The 21,874-nt window shown below is 52.8% G+C and overlaps 1 protein-coding gene across 4 annotated transcripts in view; it reads right to left on the bottom strand.

Annotated features, from left to right (window-relative positions):
• The window catches only part of BTBD11 (BTB domain containing 11), a 259,542-nt gene that overhangs the window by 11,426 nt on the left and 226,242 nt on the right, over positions 1–21,874 (bottom strand). For 3 of the 4 annotated variants that reach the window (XM_040985026.1, XM_040985034.1, XM_040985051.1), the window contains 8 exons: positions 19,815–19,980; positions 17,633–17,722; positions 15,663–15,764; positions 13,734–13,827; positions 13,470–13,605; positions 12,652–12,872; positions 10,982–11,160; positions 1,461–1,566 (listed from right to left, as the gene is read on the bottom strand). In XM_040985026.1, coding sequence (XP_040840960.1) covers positions 1,461–1,566; positions 10,982–11,160; positions 12,652–12,872; positions 13,470–13,605; positions 13,734–13,827; positions 15,663–15,764; positions 17,633–17,722; positions 19,815–19,980 — 1,094 coding nt within the window. The remainder of the gene's footprint in view (positions 1–1,460; positions 1,567–10,981; positions 11,161–12,651; positions 12,873–13,469; positions 13,606–13,733; positions 13,828–15,662; positions 15,765–17,632; positions 17,723–19,814; positions 19,981–21,874) is intronic. The other variant, XM_040985042.1, reaches the window with a different exon arrangement.

The raw sequence follows: 21,874 nt of genomic DNA, 5'->3' as shown, positions 1-21,874 counted from the left end.
TACTTCCTTCTCACGGGAGCCTCACCCACAGCAGGGGGACAGGGACTCGTAGGTGTGAAAACAGAACAGTGGCCAACTGTCTTCATTTTGCCACAGCCCCATCACTCCCTAACGTTTCCCACAGGAATTGATTTCACTCATTGACGGGCCCTCGGAGAAGAGAGTTGGAGCCCCTTGTTCATTCTTTTCTTGCCTGTTAAACGAGTCCCAACAGAAACACTGTCTGGCAACTCTCAAAGCCCTAGCCTTGAAATGTGGCCACTAATAATGAAGGAATGCCTCTTTTTGTTCCCAGCAGGTGCACTGCAGCCTCTCAGGGCCGCCAACTTTTTTTCCCTCCCGGTGCAAACCCATGGAATTCTAACGTTTGGCTTGAAAATCAGGCCTTTTCACTGCATGTGAAAGAATTCTCTGCAAATTCAACCCGGGAGAAAGTGCTGCCGCGCCCCTCTAGCCACAGGGAAGCAGGTTTGCTGGCGCATTGTGGAAACAGCCTCTGCACAGGCTCACTCTTAGCAAGGTGTGTTAGACACTGCTGTTGGAGGGCGCCCCCCAGCTGTCTGGCTCTGCCGGTTTGGTTAGTCCTTGTCAAGTGTGGCCTTGATAAGGTACTTATCAATGCCCAATGTTATGTGGTAGAAATACTCACGCTTTGGTCCCTCCTAGTTGGATAGACACACACGGATGACTTTTTAACTGAGCTGCTAGTATTTCATCTTAGCCAGAAAGTCAGTTTTGAACAAAATGAATAAATCAGTCGAAACAGGAATAGAAATGCTTGCAAACAACTGGCTGAGCTGTTCAGTGTGAACTGACTTGGCTCACCCCTTCCAAATGACTTGTGTTACTCAAAGGCAGATCTCAGCTGCTCCTGGTTTCCCCAGGCAGCAAGAGGAGATGGTGGGCCCCAGGCACAGGGGCGCAGCTTTCAGGCCTCAGAGCAGTTCTGTACGTCCTTGCCTTTTCTCTCCCCTAGGCCCATCAGCCAGGCTGTAGCAGCCTGGGGTGAACCTGGGGCTGATGGGAGGGTGTCTCCAGGTCTGTCTGTATGGATGTGTGGGGTGGGGTGGCGGCTTGTTCCCTCTTCCCCTAGTTCCCTGTTGAAGGTTGTCACTGTACCTGCTTCTCCTCCCTCAGCAGAGAGGGGGGGGCACCTTGGATGGGAGAGTTGGGGGCAAGGGTTGTGGAGCAGTCTGGCTTATCTATCCTTCAGAGGCTGCGTGCACAGGGTGTGTGCGTGTGTGATGGGGAGGCTCGGGCTGGAGCACACCTGAGTCCGCTTACTTGAGGAATGAGGTATTGGCCAGCGTCCCTGCCCACATCGCCAAAGTATAATCTCTGAAATAATTATGCGGTCTAACTCCTGTGTCTATTTTTCATTGACCTTCAAAAACCACCCCACACTTACTCCCCAATATATCAGAAAACCACACCCTAAGATGGCCTGGGACACCACTCACCCAGGCGCGAGGTCTGCTTCCGTTTGATCTCCGTGAGCTTGGGGATAGGGTAGGGCCCATAGCAGTGTGTGAAGATGACGCACAGCTGCTGGCTGATCACTTCATTCTGCCAAGAAAAGAGCAGGAGCTCAGGTTATTGGGGCCATGGGTGGTCATGGCCTTGACCTTGTCACCGCAGGAGCACATCCCACAGTCTGAGGAGCTTGCACCTCTACTGCAGGTGCCAAGGGCATGGGCCTTGGAGAGCACACTCCCTGACTGGACCAGGACCTGCCTGCACTGTGAACCTGCTCCTCCTAGCGCACTCCTTGATGATTGCTAGTTAAGGCACTCAAGCCACGTTTGATTCCACTCGTTGGTCTTGGCCCATTCCACTGGAAAGCAGGGCTTTGTAGTTCGCAGAAGGAGACTGAGTTTTTACCCCAAATCCACCTGATCAATGCTCTCAAATTCTGGAAGCAGCCTATTCCCCAGAGATTAGCAAGCCTTCCAGGCCTGTGACAGCAAGCGTGACTTATCACTAACGTGACCTATGCTTTGTTTCTCCGGCTGAGGCATGGCAGGATCCGGCTGTGCTGAGCTCAATCACTTCCCTTCACCAGAAATGGGAAGACGAGTCTGTAACCGTGAACGCCAGCTGCCCTTGTGGGCACAGGCAGGCAGGTGCTGGCTCTGATGGATCTCTATCCTGCACGTTTTTTCCCTTGCCTTGTTCCCAATTAATCTCCAACCACCTACAGGTGTGCAGGAGGCCAGGCATGGCTCACAGCATTTGCTGTTTGTTTTATTGGGTAAAAGGGATCGCCACCAGAGACTGAAAGAGCCAGAAAAATGTTTACAGCATGTTAAGAAAAGTAGGTTGCAGTACAGTTTTATACCAGGTGTTTTTGGAAATAAAAATCCTATAAATGTCTTTGGGTTAACAGCTAGGTATAGAGAAAGGATTGGAAGAACTGTTACTTTTGGGGGAGACAAGGATGTATCTTCTTTCTATCTGTGTTTTTTTTTTTTTAAATCACAAACAAACATTGCTTTTGCAAACAAAGGAATAATATTAGTTTGATTTCAAAATATGGGTTTGGGGCTACAATGTTGTCATGGATTTGAGCTGTTCTTTCTTTTTTATGACATGTTTTTATGCCAGACTAAATTTCTCTCTCAAAAATGATTTATCATTGAATAGGGACAAGAAGGAAGAGAGCCATCTTCCATTCACTGGTTCCCTTCCCCAAATGCCTGCATTAGCTGGGGCTGGGCTAGGCCAGAGCAGGAGCTGGGAACTCCAGCTGGGTCTCCCTGAAGCTGGCAGAGACCTGAGCACTTGAATCAGCACCTGCTACCTCCCAGGGCACCCACTGCCAGAAAGCGGGAATGTGTGTGTGATTTGATCTTGCACGCACTAATTAAGCAATCAAGAGGTGTCCTGCCCTGTGAGAGGAGGAGCTCTACTGGTCCATTTGAAGTAGCAGGAGAGACCAGCGGTTTCCTGTCCCCATGCTCAAAGCCTTCTAACTTCAGTATGTTCTGTGTCACCTAAGACAGCACGCGCGAAGACCAGCCGGATTCTGAACGGGTGATCCTTAAAGAAATAAAAGCTCTCCGGGGGAAGCTTGACTTCCCGCTGCCTAAGTGAACGCCATATGGGCTGTCTTCATTCCATAGAAAGATGGGAAACGAGCAGGTTTGCAGTAGAGGGGTCCAGGTTACCATCCATGGTGCTAACTCATACACATGAGACATGCCTGTGACATGATGAGAACGGCCCTTGGTCTCCGTGGCCTTTGTCCCCCAAGCCCAGTCTAATCATGAGAAGAACCATGATATATTCCACCGGAACGAAGGTCCATACAACACATGACTGAGCAGTCTTCCAAAAGGTCAAGGTCATCAATGCCCAGGAAAGGCTGGGGAGCCACTGCATGGGCGGGGAACCCAAGGAAGAGACAGCTAAGTGTATCGCACCCTTCCAGGGGTGCATGGTGGGAGGAATCTCAGGGCAGAAAAAGACTCGAGGTCAGAACCAAAGAATTCTGAATAAAGCATGGAATTGAACTGACGTTAACGCACTGAGATTAGCTTATTACAGAAAACACCTGTTTTATACTCAGGTGTTGGATGCTGTCCATCACTGCGAGAAGTGGGCAGAGGGGGTAGTCACCAATTTCCTGTACTAGCCTCTCCATTTTTCTGCAAAACGAAAACGATTCTAAAAACACCCTAAATTTTATGTTAAGAAATCTGCCCAAAAAGATCTGATCGTTGAGGCAAAAGCATGGGAAATACAGAACAGAAGGGAGAGGGAGTGTTGAGGCTCTAAGTGGACATCGGTGGCTTCCTACACTGGATTCATTCAAGGTGGAATGGACAGACTTTTGCTCCACCAACTAACCGTGCATCCCTCACTCCCCAGTTCACTCTGCAAATGTCTTCTAAGCATCCACCAAACGCCAGCCACCTACTAGGCTCTGAGAGCCGGACCCTGTGCAGGCTATGGTGCTGCATCCAATAGCAGCACTAAAGTCACTTCCATTCTAAAGCACACTCCGTACTATGTCCTTGCGTTCACCTGTGTCGTCTGCTCAGAGCCTTTCCTGCAGCTTCTCCTCACAGCAGCTCACTCTGCCTCCCAGGCACCTGAAATGGCTGGGGGCTGAGAGCTCCTGGGAGGAATAGCCCCCATGAGTCTCAAGCAGCTGCTGTAGCAAGTGAGACCTGTTGCTGGACCAGTGGCCAGGCTGGGGCCGTGAAACGGGGACTCCGCTGGACTTGGTTGACTCTGGCTCGAATGCTGAAGCCAGCATGATAGACTGGACCACCCATGGGGACCCACTCTCTTGTGACAGGGGGCGTCAGTTCAGAGGGTTGTGCTGGGACAGGAGCCCGTGTCCTGTCGGCATGCTGGAGCATCTTGGTGATTTTTAATTCTTAAGGCAGCATTTTCCCAATTCCAACCTCATTCTTAGTATCCTCAGATATCATGAAACGAAGGGCAGCTTTTACAAAGAGGAAAGCAAACCTCACCCCATCACACACACACCCATTTTCAATGAGGAAACAGTAAAATGTGTGCAGTGCAAAGGAGATGTACTTTGGGACCAAGGGTATCTGGACTCACAGTTACTTTCTGGGGGTCCGGACGGTCAGCATCCTGCACCCATCTGGCCCTTCCTCATGGGACACATTGGCTCCCCCCAGGCTGTGCACCCCTCAGGGCTGGCACACTCCTGGGTAAGGTGAAGCTGCGAGACTTTCTGATGACATTGCTGGTGAGGTGGGCAGCAGGGCCCTGGGTGTGCTGCACATGCCACTGGGGCTATGGAGCCCCACCTTGACCTTGACCTCGAGCTATGTCTGTGGGGAGGGATGCAGACTTTCTACTGATGATCTCCGTGGAACATTTCTTTCCTAAATGCATCCAGAGGATAAGAGGCAGATATATTTTTATCCCGTTAATGCTTTCTTCAAATGGGACTTTTTTTCAAGGCTGTGGGAAGGATCCTGACAGCGTTGGTGGATGACTAGGCTGGGGAGGTCAGTTGGTACCTGGTTTCTTAGAACCTGGTTTATTTTACTTCTTTTCCTTTGCTTCGAGGGAGATTTTTGCCTTTAGAGAAATCATCAGCCACGGCATGTCTGGGGGCTGTTAACACACTGCCTGTTCTGAGGGTGTCTGGGGCTCAGATGGCTTAAGGAGGATGACAATGACACACAGAAGCCAGACTGAGCTCTGACACACACAGCAAATCCTTCCCTGTTCTGAAAGCTCAGCCCTTAGGGTGTGACTGTGGTTCATCCTCTCCAAAACTCCAGTTTAAATCTGATGCCCAAAGTAACGGTGTCGAGTGGGGCTGGCACCTTTCCAAGGTGACTGGGTCGGTCACATTAAGCAAATGTGTGTTTAATAAGCCAGGCCCCGCTCTGTCTCCTGCACACCTCTGCTTGTCCTCCTGCTTGCTGCCATGGGCTGAAGCCGCATGGGTCCTCATGGTGCCAGGCCCTAGGAGTGCCTGGCCTCCAGGGCCATGATCCAAAATAAACTTCTTTTCTTTATACATTGCCAAGTCTTGGGTGTTCTGTTGTAGCAGCAGCAGCAGGAAAAAAAAAAAAAGGCGAAGACATAAGGGCAGCTAAAAACCCTGGACATTCTACACGACAGAAATAGACTGAAAGGTGGAGAGGAGAAGGCAGATCACCTCGAGGGGCAACCCAGCAGGCTTGAAGCGAGGCCTGCCAGTGGAAGTCTCGGTGAAAGCTTGCTATCTCTTTAGCCAAAGGCACAGTAAAGGGGCACGGTGTACATGGAGACCCCAGAGGAGTTCGAGCTTCCTTCTAGCCCAGCCGTGATGAGCCAAGCCTCCCAATGTCTGGCTGGAGAATGAGAAGCTGTTCGCCGCCCAGGGGAATGAGATAACCCATCACTGAGTCAGAGGAGACCATCTAGGGAAGGCATACAGTCCCCATTCAGGTTGACAGAGGCTCACTGGAACCTGAACAACCACCTTCCCCTGGCAGCATTAAGGTGGCAGCCACTCCGCACCTGTCAGAGCAGGAACAGAGGTGATCAATGAAAGCAAAACTCTAAGGGGCATCTGAGGTCTTGAGAAATACCCAGATAAGCCTGGGAGATTTTAAAGTGACTGAATGAAGACAATCAATCAGTGTCAGGCCCAGAATGAAAGAGGCAAGAGGAAGGATTTGTTAGCCACATCTCTGTCCAACAAAAGACTAGCGACTAGAACATAAAACTTTCTAAACTCATCAGTAACGAAGCACATAGAACACAGGCTAAAGACAGGAGGAGGCATTTCACCAAAGAGAATGCAGGGATGGTGAACCAGCACAGGCAAAAGTATGTGGTCAGCACCGACAGTCACTGGGGAACATAAAAGCCATAATGAGACACCAGTACAAACCAACAGAGTTGCTGAAGTGATGACAGTCAACAGCAAGGATGCTGGAAGCCGGTGGGAATGTAAAATGGCCTAGCATTTTATTGGAAAGGCAGGTTTACTGAGATAAGGAGAGACAGAAAGATCTTCCATCCACTGGCTCACTCTCCTTGGCAGATTCTTTATAGATTAAACATGCAAGCCTTGTACAGCCTGGTCATTAGATACCTGTATATTTATTCCAGAAAAATGAAGACTTTCATTGATACAAAAAACCCATGCATGAAATGCTGGTGACAGCTTTGTCTGTAATAGCCACGAACTAGAAACAATGCAGACATCCCTCCATGCTGAGTGCTCGAACTGTGATGTCTCTCACTACAGACCACTACTCAGCAATGGAAAGGGACTGCCATGGAACTGTGCCACAACCCTGGTGGTACAGAGAACCATGCTGAGTGTGCAACCTCCAAACTACAAATGTTACCCACTGCACATCCCATCTAACTCAAGTTCTGGAATAGATAAAACAAGAGAAAGGAAGAACAGGCGTGGGTGAAAGAGGGGCGGGGCACTAAGACAGCGGCTGGGGTGGAATGGGGGTGTGGGACAGACTGAACTACTGCTACACTTACTGGCAAACCAGGGTAGGGGATGGGCCTGGTGGGGGTTATTGTGGGTCGCTCCAACTAAGCTGCAGCTCCCACTGGTTTATGTGAGGGCCAAGTATGTGTGGGGCAGAACCAGGCTGGACTGCAACACCCATTGGTTCTAGTGGAAGTCGGGAGTGAAAACAGAACCAACCCAGCAATTGCAACCACCAGCTGACTGGAGCGATGGACGGTGCCAGGCCCTGTACTTGTTAGCACATACAAGAAGTTTCTTTGGAGATCTTCCTAATCTAAATGCTGGACTCAGAACCCTAACGAAGAAAAGAGAGAAGACAGAACAGGTCAACCAACCATCTCAGCTATGATGGACTATGTCAATCAGTGGATTTTTCAAAGATCTCATAGTGCTTGGAGTGGCAAGATTGACAGTGATTCATAACTGTGGCAATATCAAAACCACTTGAGCAAGAACCTCAGAGCATGCCCTACATCCGGGACCTGGGGAGGGTGGGAAATTGGGTGGGCTTCTCCCTTAAATACCCCCCTTTAAATATGAAGCTAACAATATGGAAAACATACTAGTATTATCCAAAAAAAAAAAAAAAAGAAAAAGAAAAAAAGAAAAAAAGAAATGAGTAACTGGCTACCTTTAAGGTTGACTTAAGGTTGCCATGAAATGACAGTACAAAAAGAGACTTTATAAATACCCTCTCTATCAGCAATTATGGTAAAATGCAGTGTGGAATGAAGCTCTGGAAAAATCTGGTAACTGGTTCAGTGAATACAGCACTCACACAGAAAAAAAAAAAAAGAGAAAGGAAGAACAGGTGTGGGTGAGAGAGGGGTGGGGCAGGAAGGAAGTGGGTGTGGCTACCAAAGGGTGAGAGTGATGGCAGGTTCCTGCACGTGGACCGTGTCAGCAATGTCTTGGTGGCTACTATCTGGCCATGATTTTGCAAGATTCAGTCACTGGGGCAACCGAGATGACCTGGTAAGGGGATACACAGGCATCTCTCTGTATTATTTCTTATATCTGCATTGATCTACCATTGTCTCAGAACATAAACACTCAAAATGCAATCAAACCTAAGAAAACACTAACAGACCACAGACTTGCAGGAGGTGGCCCATTCATTACCTGTGGAGGAAACTCCGTATGTTCCTCAGACCTGTGCAATCTGGGTTTTGCCTCCTACATTTTCCTTTGCCCACCTGCTCACTTTTTGCTGTCCCAACACGTGGAGTACATTCCTGCTAAGGGTCTTAGCGCTACTGTGCCTTCCCCTGTGACACTTTTCTATTTCCCTGTTGACCATCAGTTAAGCCCCAGGAGGATAAAGGACAGCACTGTCCCATTCCCACCATGCGCTGGGAACATCATGGGAGTGTCCTGACCGTTTCTTGAATGAATAAAAGCCTAGAGGAGTTGCGTGTGGGGAAAAATGGCCAAGACATGCGGAATTCCTCTGAAGCCAGCATTTAGAAGTGGGAAGTAGAAAGCATGGGGGCAGCCCGATTGAACATGGTACAAATGTGTACACCGTCAGGATGGGAGAGGCACGTGTGTGGGAGACTAGGGGGTGGCCATCATGTGACTCATCTACGGAAATTTCATTTTGATCCAATAATCTGATCAAATCAAGTGTCTGTAGGCAAAAGTGGAGGGTGAAGGAATGGCCAATATGTGAGGCTTCACCTCCCCCACCCTCCTCCCACTCCACTTGGGACACTGAGGATGAAACTTTGCAGCACTTTCTCAATTCCCTACATTGTTCAGGCCACACCTTCCTCCAGTGTGCAGGAATATCTCGCAGGTGTTTAGGAAATCTTGCCTTGCAGGTCAGCAGACGTGATGTGCAATACCACAGCTCACCAGCACGGGCGCAGGCATGGAAACCCAAGGAAAGCCCAACTCCCCTTACTCCTGGCTGGGTGCCATCCTTCTTGGGGAATGTGACTTTGGGACAAGATGCTGCCAGTGCCCTGTCCTGTCTTCAGTGACCAGTTTAGCTGCCAGGGAGCAGGCTTTGGCTCACATCTCCTGACAAAATCTGCTCCTTCCTGCTGGCAGCTCTGTTGGGTGACCATCCCTTCTCGCCACGGACCTACTCTAATCTCTCCATGTCAGACTCCGGAGCATAGCCTAGAGTCTCTCCAGCCCTGCAGCCCCATCAAGCACCAGCTTCCTGGGAGGACCTCAAGGCTCTGGACACCAGGTAACATTCAGGTGGCTGTATGTTCCATTCTGGACTGCTTAAATTGCCCAGAGTGAAGCATGGCGCTTGTGGGCAGACCTGGGCACCTGCAGGTTGTTCTGGAATGAATTGTGTAGCAGAAAATCTGGACTGATGTTAGAACAAGTGACTGCCAATGATGAGAACATCATTACCCGGCCATAAATCAAAGACAGCCCGTGTGCTCCGAACCATGGCGCCTTATCCTGGTGAGTTCAGGTCCTGAGAAGTGTCTCCTGTCTAATGAGCTGTCGTGTTCAAACATGCCATAGCTCTGGGCTAAACGAAGTGCCACAGGTGCTAACGGTCATGTGGGGCGCTGGCCTCTGGAAGCCACGTCATGGGGCTGCCCGTCAGGTGCCATTTCTTGGCCTGGGTGCTGATAACAGAATGTTCACCTTGTGAAAACTCATTAGGTGCTACAGTTACAACATGGAGACTTTTCTGTATATATGTCATGCTTCCAAGTAAAGCTGGTTTTAAGAATTCATCAAGTAAGTTTTCTTAACACACAGGATGCCTCAGTAAATTCTAGCATTTACTACTACAGCTCAAATTAAAGTTAATAATATTCCAGGTACTAGCTGAAGTCCTGGCTGTTCTGCTTTTGATTCATATCCCTGCTAGTGTGTCTGGGGAAGGAGCAGAAGGTGGGTCCCTGCACCCACGGGTGCTGGAGGGACATGTGGCCATCTGGGGACTGACCACTGGATGGAACACACATGCTCTCTCTTTCTCCTCCAGTCACTCTACCTTCAAATGGATATATGTAAAAAGCAGACCAAACAAGTTCACAAAATGACAGAAAAGGGGGTCCTGAAAATAGATGTAGCCTTGTTTCCCATTCAAATCGATTTTTAGGTAAATTCCATGAAAACCTTTTTATTCATTTATCTATGTTTAAGGTGGGCAAGGCAGGTTCTCAAACATTTCCAGCAAGTTCTGCTCTGGGTGGCCTGGCTGGGCTCATTATCCACTCCCCTTAGAGGTCTCAGCAGGCCTTGGCATCAAGCACAAATCCAGCCAGCAGGGGGCTAGAAAGGCTGGGTCCAGGATGGGCGCTAATGAGAGTGCCTGGTGGGACTCACCGTTAGACCCTGACTAAGGGCATTCGGAGATGGCTCCTGGAGCCCTCTGCTCCAGCCCAACCCACCCAGGAAACCACACGGCCCTCTAGCTCATAGGCCCTAGGGAAGGGCATACCCCAGAGTTCCATGCAACCTGTGCTGGGGCAGAGAGGCCAGCTGGTGGGCTCAGTCCCAGTTCTGCCACGTACTGGCTATGTGACACAGACACTTGTAAAGCCGTCGGAGGCCATAGGGCCCTGGACTCCTACTCAGCACTGCTGTAGCAGCTTACTACAGTTCTCATCCCCATTTTCAGATGGGCAAACGGAGACAAGAGGGAGTGAAGTACCTTGCTGAGGGCCTGATGGCTAGTCAGGGGCAGAGCCAGGAAGTGAACCCTCTAATGTGTGGCTCCGCAGTGCCCTGTTCTCAAGCTCTGTGTCATCGTGGCCCTTGTGTGATGCCTGGTGGCCCAACCTCCTCAGAATCCATGTGCCCTAGTGCTTTGGGACACACGTGTTCCACAAAGCTGCAGCCCCACAAATGATTTCACAGCGAACCGCAGCCAGCTGGAGTGTGTCCACTGCCTGGGGTGACAACCACAGGAAACCCAACCAGAAGATGGGTCTGACCATTCAGATCTGAGAGCCCCAGCCCACTCCCACTGACTGTAACCACTGCCAAGGCCACATGGCCACAAGGGCCTGCACCTCCTCGTACCTTGCTGGCTTTCAAGATCTCGAACATCAGGGGCAGGCCCTGGGTGATGAGCTCCTCCGTGTACTCCTCCTCCTGGATGGTCTTGAACTCCTTCAGCAAGCACTGGATGAGGGGCCTGCGGTGCTGTTGAAAGGCGATGCGCAGGGACTCCAACCACGTGTGCAGAGTCCACGGGACACCTGCGGTGGGCGGGCAGGAGCCAGGGAACGGGGCAGGGCAGGGCGGGGTGGGGAAGGTGGGGGAAACAACCACAGGAAGCAGCGTGTTTTTATCTGGAAGTTGGCTTCTCCCTAGAACCTCAGCCAACGACGAGGCCCAGGGACGGATGCTCCGTGATCCCAGCCAAAGGAGGTTATCTTCCCCGCAGAGACTCACGGATGTTGCAACTGAAGTTCGGGACTCGATTCCTTTAACTGTAGGGTGGTCCCTGGTGCTGACAGCACACACACATATCACCGTGGAACCCTGGGTTGTTACTCACACTACTGTGCATGCCCTCTCTTGACTTTAAGGCAGTGAGACACTCAGAGGAAGGGACAGAACCCGAATGAACGACCAGGTGATAGAGACACCCAAGTGAGTGCTGGGTAAACCCACCAGTGGTCGTCATGGAAATCGATGGTGGAGGAAGAGACCCAGTGACAGTGTGGCTGCTCGCCTGGGTAGAGCGGCCTGTGCACCTGCATCCACAGCCACCAGGTCCCCTTCCTTCCTTCAGTGTAAGCCTCTCCAGTGGCTGAGTGCCAGGCTGGCTTTTCTCTGCTCGTGGAGAGGCACAGGATGGGGAGAGCGTAGGCAAGGGACACCTTCGTGTCTGCCAAGGGCCATGTAGATATGGATGATGTAATTCGCAGGTCATACATAAACAGTTCAGTTAATTCAGCCTGCTGTAGATTCACTGACTTTTGTGTCCCAACTGCAGTTGCTTTGGCAGGACCAGATCCACTGATTTTGTGGCCCTTGTATGACCCAGGGGGCTGAATATCCCCTACCCCTGGTTCTAACACGTAAGTACGGTCAGAGTTTCTGAGCTGTCCTGTCATAGGAAACGGGGCTCTCAAGGCAATGGCAGAAAGGTCACACACAGGACACGGCCAGTGCCCAGGGACGGTGCTCCTTGGCCTGCCTTCCTCCACCAGGCCCTGGCTTGTTCCATCCTGCTAGCCCTGTGCTGGGACTAGGGCTGCCTGACTGGTGAAGGCGGGGCGAGCCTTGTGGTGCAGACACACTCCTAGCAACGCTGCCGCTAACTCTCCCTTGTGTCCGTGGTCTTGCCCCGGATGCCCCACATCAGCAGCGACTCCTCGACCACTGGGAGCCACCTGGGATGATTGTTAAACATAGAGATTTCCAGCCTTCCTCCTTCCAGACCTTCAAGAGCAGAGCCTCTGGGTGTAGGGCCTGGCAGTCTGCTTTCAGACAAGTTCTCCAGGTGAGTTCAACTCCTGACCCAGGGTTTAGAGAGTTTGGGGATCTGAGGCTGGGACTGTGGGGGGCAAGCAGGGTGTTGCTGTCTGTGGGGACAGAAGTGTTCCAAGCAGCTAAGGAGAAGGTCCCTGGGCCTGTGTACGTGTGTGTGTGTGTGTGTGTGTGTGTGTGTGTGTGTGTGAGCGCGTGGCCGGCAGCCGGGCAGCAGTGCCGTGCCCAGCGCTGCAGGGTGCCCGACTGACCTATGCTCCTGATGTCAATTGTGACATCCACGTAGCCATGCTCAGCGCTGTGGTACATGGCCTCCCGTAGGGCCCTCAGTTTGGCCTTGCTGTTGCGGCTGGCGCACAGCGGGGGCGGGGCTGTCTCCGCCAGGTCAGTCCCCTCGGCCAGAATCTCCTCCAGGGACAGGATGTCACTCTTCTCCTTTTCTGGCTGAGCGAGCAGTTTGCGGAACACATTCCTGTCAATCATAAACCCAGAGAGGAAGACACTCAGAGAGGAAAGTGGCTGTGCTGGGGTGGGGGTGGGGAGCGAGGCTGGACGGCGATCTGGGGGGACAAGGGGATCATGGGCGGTGGTTCCAGAGGTCTGACCAGGGTGCAACATTTGGGGGAAGGAGGAGATGGTGGGGTCTGACCAGCAGTGTTTCCTCGAGGGCATTTCGGAGCTAAGGGATATGGAGAAGGTTCTAGAACTCTGCAATGTCTTTGCAGTGGCTTGGGGCTATGTGTGATACAATCTGGTGGGGTAAGTCCTGCAGGAGGCTGAGCAGTGAGGGACTTGGTTATTCTTCGGGTGGATCCTGCACACTTGGAGATAGCTGACATGACATCCTCTGATCGGCACCGACTGAAAAGTCAGGTCCCCTCTGGTTGGGAATGGGCAAGGCAAGCTGGCAAGCCGGCCTGGGCAGCTGGCTTTCCACCACCTGGGGCTGGTTCTCGGTTACTGTGCCTCTGGGCCCCACATCCAGAGATGCAATGGGTCTGGGCTAGGCCTGGGAATCTGCATTTTTAACAAGCACCGCTCAGGGCCTTTTCAGCCCATCCTAGCCTACCTGTGTCCATGGGCTGCAGCCTGGCTGAAAGAGTTCATATCCCCCTGGGGGGTTGTCGAAATTCCATTCCTGTACATGGTTCCTATCAGGGGGTCCGCGCCACGCTCCAACAGCAAACTAACCAGCTCAAAATTTCCTGCAAGCCCAGAGAAGGGGGAAGCGGGTGGTTTGTACAGGAGAATCAAACAGAAACAGAAACACAAGTGCACACAAGGACTGAAGGTGTGGAGACCCTCGGCTTGGATGGGGATCAGCAAATCTTACCTACGGCGGCTGCGAGCTGCAGCGGTGTTTCCGAGTAGTTCTCCTCGCCAATCTCCACCGAACCTTCCACCTTGGCCCCCGCATCCAGGAGGAGCTGCGGACGAAGAGCGGCCGCTTGTGTAAAGGACACGCTCCACAAGGAGGCATCGCGAGGGACGCTGGAAATCAGTGGGGTGCTATGCTCCTTCCCTCCCTCTGGGCAAGCAGTGACCATGTGCACAGGGCTGGAGGATGACCCCAGAGCCTGAGGCATCTTCTAGAAACCCCAGGCTACTCAGAGAGTGGTCCATGCACAGTAGCGGCAGCAGCAGCTGGGAGCTTGTTGGGAACACTGCCTCTGAAGTCCCACCCTGCCCCACTGCCAGGGCGACTCCCCTGCCAGGGCGCTTCTGTGTATAAAGTTTGTGGAAGCATTGAGCTAAAGTTCTTGTAAAGTCCTTGTAGCAGAATGCTGGAGTGCTTCTGGGGTTGGTTACATGAAGCCTCAGGGGCAGTAGGGTGGTCTCTGCAGTCACAACCTTGCAAGAGTTTTGAAAAACTTTGGGGCCCCCTTCTCCACTTCTAGAACACTCTGGATACTTCTGAGGCCAGTTTAGCAGATGCTAAATTTTCTGGCTGGTAAGATCAGTTAGTGACATCAGAGCTGTCCCAGGATTCCCTTCTGGATGTGACCTAAGATATCTGAGCTTCTCAAAGGGGGCAGAGATGCTGTCTGTATGGAGTCTCACGGTAAAGGTGCGGGCAGCCCTGCCGATGTGAAAGAGGGGGAAATCCTACCATCTTCATGGCCCTTCTGGGGCTTCCTGAGGCAGGGCACAGACAGGCCAGAGCTGCCAACCTGCTGAACAGCAGCAGGGAGGGGCCTGACTCCTGGCGGCTCTGACCACATACCCTTCACATACCTGTGAAGGCTGGGATGCCACTGTGTGCTAAGGGATGGCACCTGTGCCCACCAGATCACCATGCCACTCCTCTTTCTTAGATTCCTCTCCTAGGAGGGGACTAGGTCCACTCTCTGCTAGGCAGAATCCAGCTTTCAAGGTGGCACATGCCATGCTCGGCCTCCTGATACATGACTTTGGATCTGTCCTAAGAATTCCTGCACAATTCCAACAGTGCCAGGCTGCCCCTGAGACACTATTGCCTGCTTTGCATCAGAATCCCGAGGTGTGTGCCACGTGCATAGAGCTGGGCTGCCCCTGGCCCCCAAAGCCCGGCACTGGCTCTTGGGTCAAGTGTGGTCGCCAGCCCGGATGCTGAGCTCTCTTTTCCAAGGTGGGTAAATGCTAAGTTTAATACCTCGAACATCCTAGGCAGCTGCTTACTAACTCTACAACAGCTGGAAGAAGAGCAAGCAACACGACTGCACGCCTGGAGACCTCAGACGCAGCCCTGATTCCTCACCTGTGGCTGTCTCGGAGGACATGTGCCAAGCCCCTGCTCTAGACCCTCCTGGATCTGACATTCCAGAAGCGGGATCCAGGCAGGTGCTTTTGTGAAACCCACCCTTGGTGGACTGAAAGCTTCTTCCATTGGTTGGAAACCACGAGAGTCTGTGCAGACAACTAGGGCTCGCACTAAGGGGACGTCCTAAGCTATTGACCCCTGTCAAGTCTTAGGTTTGTATGACAACAACCCAAATAAACAAATCCACAAGATAACAGCTGGGGCCTTACCCTAGAGTTACCAAGAACGGAGCAGGCCTACCACTCTGTGTGTGAGGCTGCATGTGGGTTCGAGATCATTTCATATTGGTTAAAGCTGGGCCATGTAGGTCATTAATACAGTACATGATTGTTGCCGTGCACTGTTGAATTGCCATTAACCAATATGAACCTCTCGGGGAATACGCATGCTGGGAGAGATAGACTCGTGTTACGGAAGAGGTCAAATCAGAGGTCAGATGTGGAGAGTGAAATACGTTAATACCTGAACTACAGGAATATGTCCATGCAACACAGCAAAAGTCAGAGCCGTCCAATGGCGGGTCTCGGGGTGGACGGATGGATATTTATGAGAAGTACTGACCACCTATAAACAAATTGAAGTTATTTTCAAAATGTGATCTTCACAACACTCAGGCTAGCAACGCTGACCTAGCTGTGGCTGGCCATGCAGGCTGAAGACGCTCAATCCTGGCAGGTGCGCCAGGAGATAGTGGTGGCGGAACTGAGACTTCTCGCCTGGTGGGAGCTCTCGACACCTTTCACCAGAACTGGGCATCCATCCTTCAGAGAATGGCCAGCAGTGAAGGGAACACCACATTTTTGCCCACTGGAGTGGTGAGCAGATGGCTCGGCGCCCTTGTGTCCTTGTGTGTCTTTCCACTTCTCCCCTATATGGAAATGGATGGATGACTTCCGGTCACCTTGCAGGTGCCTGGGAGAGGCCAACCTGGTAGTCCCAGGCATCCAGTTCTGCTGCCTCTATGCCTCCATCCTCCCTCCGCTTAAGGCGGGGAGAGTAGTGGCCCCGAGTGCCCCAGGATGGCAGGGAGCCCGAGAGGTCACCGTCAGTCAAGGCACACTTTTAAAGGAGCTTCTCAGTGGCCCAGTGGGCCAGGCCAGGGGCATCTGCTTTGAACTCATGGCATGGAAGACCACGGCTCGTCTTGGCCCTGCTCCCAGCTCCCCTCCCCAGGGCTATGCACAGTTTTCCCTGGACAAGTTGGCAAGTGAGCAGCCTGAGATTATTGCTTTTTCAGGGATGGGACCTTAAGACAGCCCTGGTGAGAGGGAGGAAAGGAAGGAAGAAGGGAGGAGGGGGAGAGGGAGAGAGAGAGAGAGAGAGAGAGAGAGAGAGAGAGAGAAGGAGGCAGGAGAATAAAAGGTTGGAGACTTGCAAGAGGAGTGCCCATATCTGGCTCTCCTCCCACAAACACCCCATAGCCAGAAGCTGCTTCCTTCGGAGGGGTTCCTTGTCCAGCTGCCAGAGAACCCCGGCAGAACGCAGAGCTAGAGGCCGGAGTGTCTCAGGGGGAAGGGGGAATTTCCAAATGTTTGGGACTTGTTAGACCCACAGCGGTTCCGCATTCAAAAGCATGTCCATCGCCTGTGTTCTGGCATTCACATCCAGGCCACTCAAGAGACACAGGCACATCTGCCAGCTTGCAACTCTGAACTAGAAAACAGTCCCAGGCATGCTGAGCTGGAGGGACAGTGGGGCCTTCAGAAAGCCAAAAATGTGGTAAAAACAAAACAAAACAAAAGAAGAACAAAATGGAGGCTTCACCTCTTGCGAGCCTCGACGGTGACTGACAAGGTCAGGCACCTCCCAGACCTTCCAGGGCTGCCATGAGATGGGTGCGACTCTTGTCCCACCTTACGACTGGCAACAGAAAGAGTCAGCAACTTGCTTAGGTGCAGCTCTCAACCCCAAGTGCGGCAACTTCTCCAGCCCCTGTGGGGTGGGGTATGGGAACCTGCCCTCTTGCACCACACCGCCTCCAGGAAGCTCTGAGATTTGCTCGAAGGCGAGTCAGGGCAGCCAATGAGATGAGTCAGACAGGATGTGGTAGGGTGAGCGACCCCAGAGCTTGCGGGACTTGGGACAGTGCCCCGCCTCTTACCCCCCTTCCCCAGCTCTGCAGGAGGCAGTAGGAACAAGCTGCTGGCCTGGGACTTCTCCTTGTGCCAGGCTGAAGAAGGGGTGGACTGTCAGAGGCACCAGGGCTTGGGACTGCTGAACTGTGAGCAGTCAGGGCTCCCTGCAGCTGTGTTGGCTGTCTGCAAGTGAGGCATGCATGCAGGTGGCTTCTGGGAGGAGGGCAGGCAACCTGTGTCAGGGGTCGTGGTGGGTGTGGGGCAGGACTGAGGAATGACCTGGGTGGACATGTTGAGAAGAATCCCTCCAACCCCCACTTCCTGGCGCGGGGCAGCCCTGAAGCCTCCGGCCCTCACCTCCACGTTCAGGTCAGCTCCGGCATCCAGCAGCATCTGGACCATCGCTTCATCCCCTCGCACGCAGGCGTACATCAGGGGGGTCATGCCCTGTGGTGAGGTAGACATCAGAGAAGGGAGAAGGTCTGTGAGGCAGCTGTGATCAGGGAGGGTGCCGCTCATGGGCACAGCTGTGTGTGCAGGGCGGGGCGGGGCGGGGAGTTTGCTTAGAGACCTAGGTGTGCAGCCATCCGTGGTTTGGAAATCCAGACAAGGGTTGAGAGTAAGTGGAGCCTCCCCCTGCCCACTCAGCAACTTTCTTGGTGTGAGTTGGAGGGCTTGCCTTCAGAGTGTTGGCTAAAGCAACAGGCTGACCCCCACTGAGGGCCCTTGGGACCCTCTGGGAGTCTGGAGCACCAGCCCTGAGCTCTCCAACCGGTGAAATGTTGTCTCCTTGATGTTATTCTCTCTCCCGGCGTGACACCCACCCCCTTGGCCCTAGGCAAGCTTCCGGTCAGTGTCAGGGCAAGCTGGACACCTCCAAGCAGGTGGCATTCCCCCTTCCCAACTGCCCTCCACCTTAACATTAACCCACATGAGCCAAAAGAATGGACATCAGGAATATGGGGTGTGCCCTCAACCCCTGCTTGTCACACGCAGCACACAGCCAGTGCAAGGCAAGGGCAGAGCTCTCTGCAAACAGTGTCGTGGCCAAGGTGTCTATTTTGGAAAACACAGGCTTTAGAAGCTTTATCTCATTTTGTCCACCCAAGTCATTGTCAGTTTGATTAGAGACGGAGTTACAACTGTAAAAGGCAATGAACTTGTCTCTGGGTCCAGACATCAAAGTAACTGAGGAAATGACAAGGGGGAAAAAGCACCATAGTGCCTAGGATATAACATTGAAACGCTGGAAACAGAATTGAAAGGTAAATGATACATGAAGGTACTTGTCTCATTGTAACAGAGGACTTTGTGCCTCATACAGAAAGAGCTTTTCTAAATGCGGAAAAACAGAAAAGCTCCAATGAACACCAGGCAGAAGATGGAACACTGGCAGTGCATATGCACATAGCTGGAGGTGTGTGCCAGCGACCCGTTCCTGGGGAAGCGACTGAGGACTGAGAACCCTAAGTAAGGCGAGGTGGAGGGGTCGCTCCTTCCACGTCTGAGAACCAGAAGCCTGAAGGAAGCCTTGTGTGAGCACCTTCGGCCTTGCATATGTAACCAGAGCATTGAGAAACAACCAAAACACCCAAGAATTGGGGTTCGGCTAAGGACTAAGCAATAGGGCCAGCTTGGTGTGGCCATGGAAAGCGGCTTTTCACAAAGAATCCTCAATGGCACGATGAGGCATCTTTAATGTATTGAGAAAAGCGAGCCATGAACGAAGCCATAAAAAAGCTGGAAATGCTGGTGAGTGTGTGCGTGTGTGTGTGTGTGTGTGCGTGAGCCCTTTTGCATTGCTTGAGGCAGCCTAGGAGTCAGGAGGCTGGTCACGCTCTCCCGAGCACGCTGCTTGCCCTGCCCACGGGAGGCCAGGAGCCCTTCCATACCCAGTGAGTTTCCATCAGGGAGAGCACTGGGAACTGTTTATTTTCTTAGCTGGGGGCGTCCCCGCTCCCAGCCCAGGGTAACTACCTCCGCAGGCAGTGACTACCACTGCCTGGCCTCTCTCTTGCACCTGTCTCAGGAGGCTTAGTAGGGAGGGCTGCCTCTCTCCCAAATGCCTCCTAGGGTCCCCAGTTTAGCTTTCTGCGCATCTTCACTACAGTCCAAGTTCAGTGAGAGGTGCCTGGCCTTGTCATGTGCAGTAACAGACAGGCAGGCAGGGGAACTAATTTTAACCTAACAGGGTGGGTGGGTGGGGGGAGACTTGAAGGACATATGCTAAATATAAATGATGGCCATCTGGGTGATGACACTATTTCCTGCGATAGGAACACTCTTGTTTCTTTTCCTTGTCAGCTGCAATGATCATGTGCTACTTCTATAAAGATGAACAAGTATATTTTTGTAAGATATCTTAAAAATGAAGAAAAAAAAAAAAAAAGCAAGTAAGCAATCAACCAAAGTCACCAGCAGGGAGAGCCCCAGCCCAGGACTGAGGCAGCGGATTCACCAGCAGGGTCCACCTTGCCACTGGTGGTGTCCCTGGCAGAGATGGGTGCCTATCCAGGAGCTGGGACCCCGTACCCCATACCTGTTCACTCATGGTGTTGATGCCGTCGGGTCCCAGCAGAGACACCGCCTGCTTCACTAGGTCCGTGCGCCCACAGTTAAGCATGCGGAAGCCCAGGTCCTGCTTAAACTTGGCTTCGATGGCCACTGCGTCCAGCTTCCGGGAGGCACAAAAGCAGTCGTCAGCCCTGTGGAAGGGAGAGTGGTTGGGCAGGTACAGCGGTTTCCCCCAAGGGAACTGGTCCCGGAGGACCCCAGGTGCAATGAGTCAGCACAATGTGGTGTGCTCACGCTCAACTGCCCTGCCGGTCCCTAGGAGCCAATTAGAACGGCTGCTTCCTGCTGCTCCTGGCTCCTCTGTCCTTTCTGACCGCTGTGGGTCTGTCTTGTCTCTCCAGGTCGCGTGGGGCTCGGCATCCTAACGGCTTGTATTTGTCAGATGTTAACTATATAGCAGGCACCTTGCTAAAGTCTTCACAGGCGCGAATTCGTGCACTCCCCTGGATAACCCATGGAACAAGGACAAGGACGGCCCTTCCTCCTTTAGTGACCCTGGGGGAACAGACACAGAGACTGGACCCTCGCCAGGCCAGTCCGCAGGCAGCGCAGCTGGGGTTTGAACCCAGCTAGCTTGTGTGGGCAGCTGGGCCGTGTCTCATGTGTCGCTCTGTCCCCTAATCCCAGTGCCTCCTTTTTGCCTGGTTCCTCATGTGCTGGCCCACGCCAGGCTGTGGAGTTTGGAAAGCAGAGAGCTCGTCCAGTGTCTCTCCATCCCAGTGCCAGACAACGCACAGGACATGGGGGTGTTTGAAAGCACGAGTTGCATAAAGCCAGAATGGGCAGACTCTCTCCCTTCAAAGTACGCAGGACAGAGAAGTGGCAGAGGAGAGGAGGGTGTGCTTGGCAAGGAGCGTGGGCAGGTGCACTGAGAAAGCAGGTGCACATCGGGATGAAGAAGAAGCCACAGACTCCGCTTCGGGAGGATGCTATCTCCTTCTGCCAGCCAGCCAGTCAATTGCTCAATCAAATCACCAGGCATTTGCTGAATATCTGTCTGGACCAATCTCTGCTCTCTGTACCACAAACACCAAAGTACCAAGGCTGGGAGTTAGCAGATAGGTAACGCTATTCCAGAACAAATGCTTTACAGCTGTGGAGAGCAACTGCTTGCAACAGGGACCAGGGCATCCAGTAAGGGTTCCTGGGGGAGGTGACTCTGACCTGTGTCTTAAATAAGGAGCCAGGAAGGGGGAGAGAGAGAGAGAAAGAGAGAGAGGAGAGAAGGATCTTTGGGGCAGGATCAGTCCGGCTCAGCCAAAGCCTGGAGAGGAGATATGATAGGCCATGGGGTTTTTAGAGTTGTCAGGGGTGCCAGGCTTCCCTCCAGGGAGTCTCCAGAAGGTGCCAGAAGCCGAGGGTGGAAAGGCAGGCAAGGACTAGATTCCAGAGAGCCTGAAGACTTAATCCTTAACAAGTCAGGGCAGGTTGTTAGGCAGGCAGGGGCATGATATGGCTGGACACAGATGTCAGGGAGGAGCCAGCCCCTCAGGCAGGAGGACCAGTTAGTGCTGAGTGGATCGCAGAAGCGGCTGCCACAGCAAGGAGGGACCAGTTACTGTGTCTAGGCAGTGGCCGCTGGGGTGGGGCTGAAGGTGTGGACCCTACAGGTGCCTGCTTCTCAGGCCACGCCCTGTGCCCAGTGCCTAGTGATGGCTCCCTGTTGTCAGCCAGAGGCAGGGCTGTGCTAGGCTGCTCTGTATTCCTCGTGCTTGCTAGCTCAGAGGATTGCAGCCCTGGGCTCTGGCCCTGCCTCACTGGCCCAGGGTGCAGCTGGTGAGGGGGGTGACTTCTTTTTCATTCTTTGGCGGAAATGAGAGGGGCTGCTGTGGCAGAATGTGTATGGCACCATCTGGAAGGCTAGGGTCTGGGGAGAGCCTCAGGAGGTGGGCGGTGTGAGCCTGCCATTGGGTTCCTGAGCCATCAATCATCTCTGCTTGACAGAGGAGCCTTGGGCTAGGACTAGCCTGGAATTGCAATCGGAGGCTGGGAGATGCTCTGGCCCTCCATGGGAAGCGCGAGGAG

The sequence above is a fragment of the Ochotona curzoniae genome, unplaced genomic scaffold (genome assembly GCF_017591425.1).
Source record: "Ochotona curzoniae isolate NIBS_2020 unplaced genomic scaffold, NIBS_Ocur_1.0 contig_1014, whole genome shotgun sequence".
NCBI classification, from domain to species: Eukaryota; Metazoa; Chordata; class Mammalia; order Lagomorpha; family Ochotonidae; genus Ochotona; species Ochotona curzoniae.
This window is presented reverse-complemented; position numbering and strand designations above follow the sequence as displayed.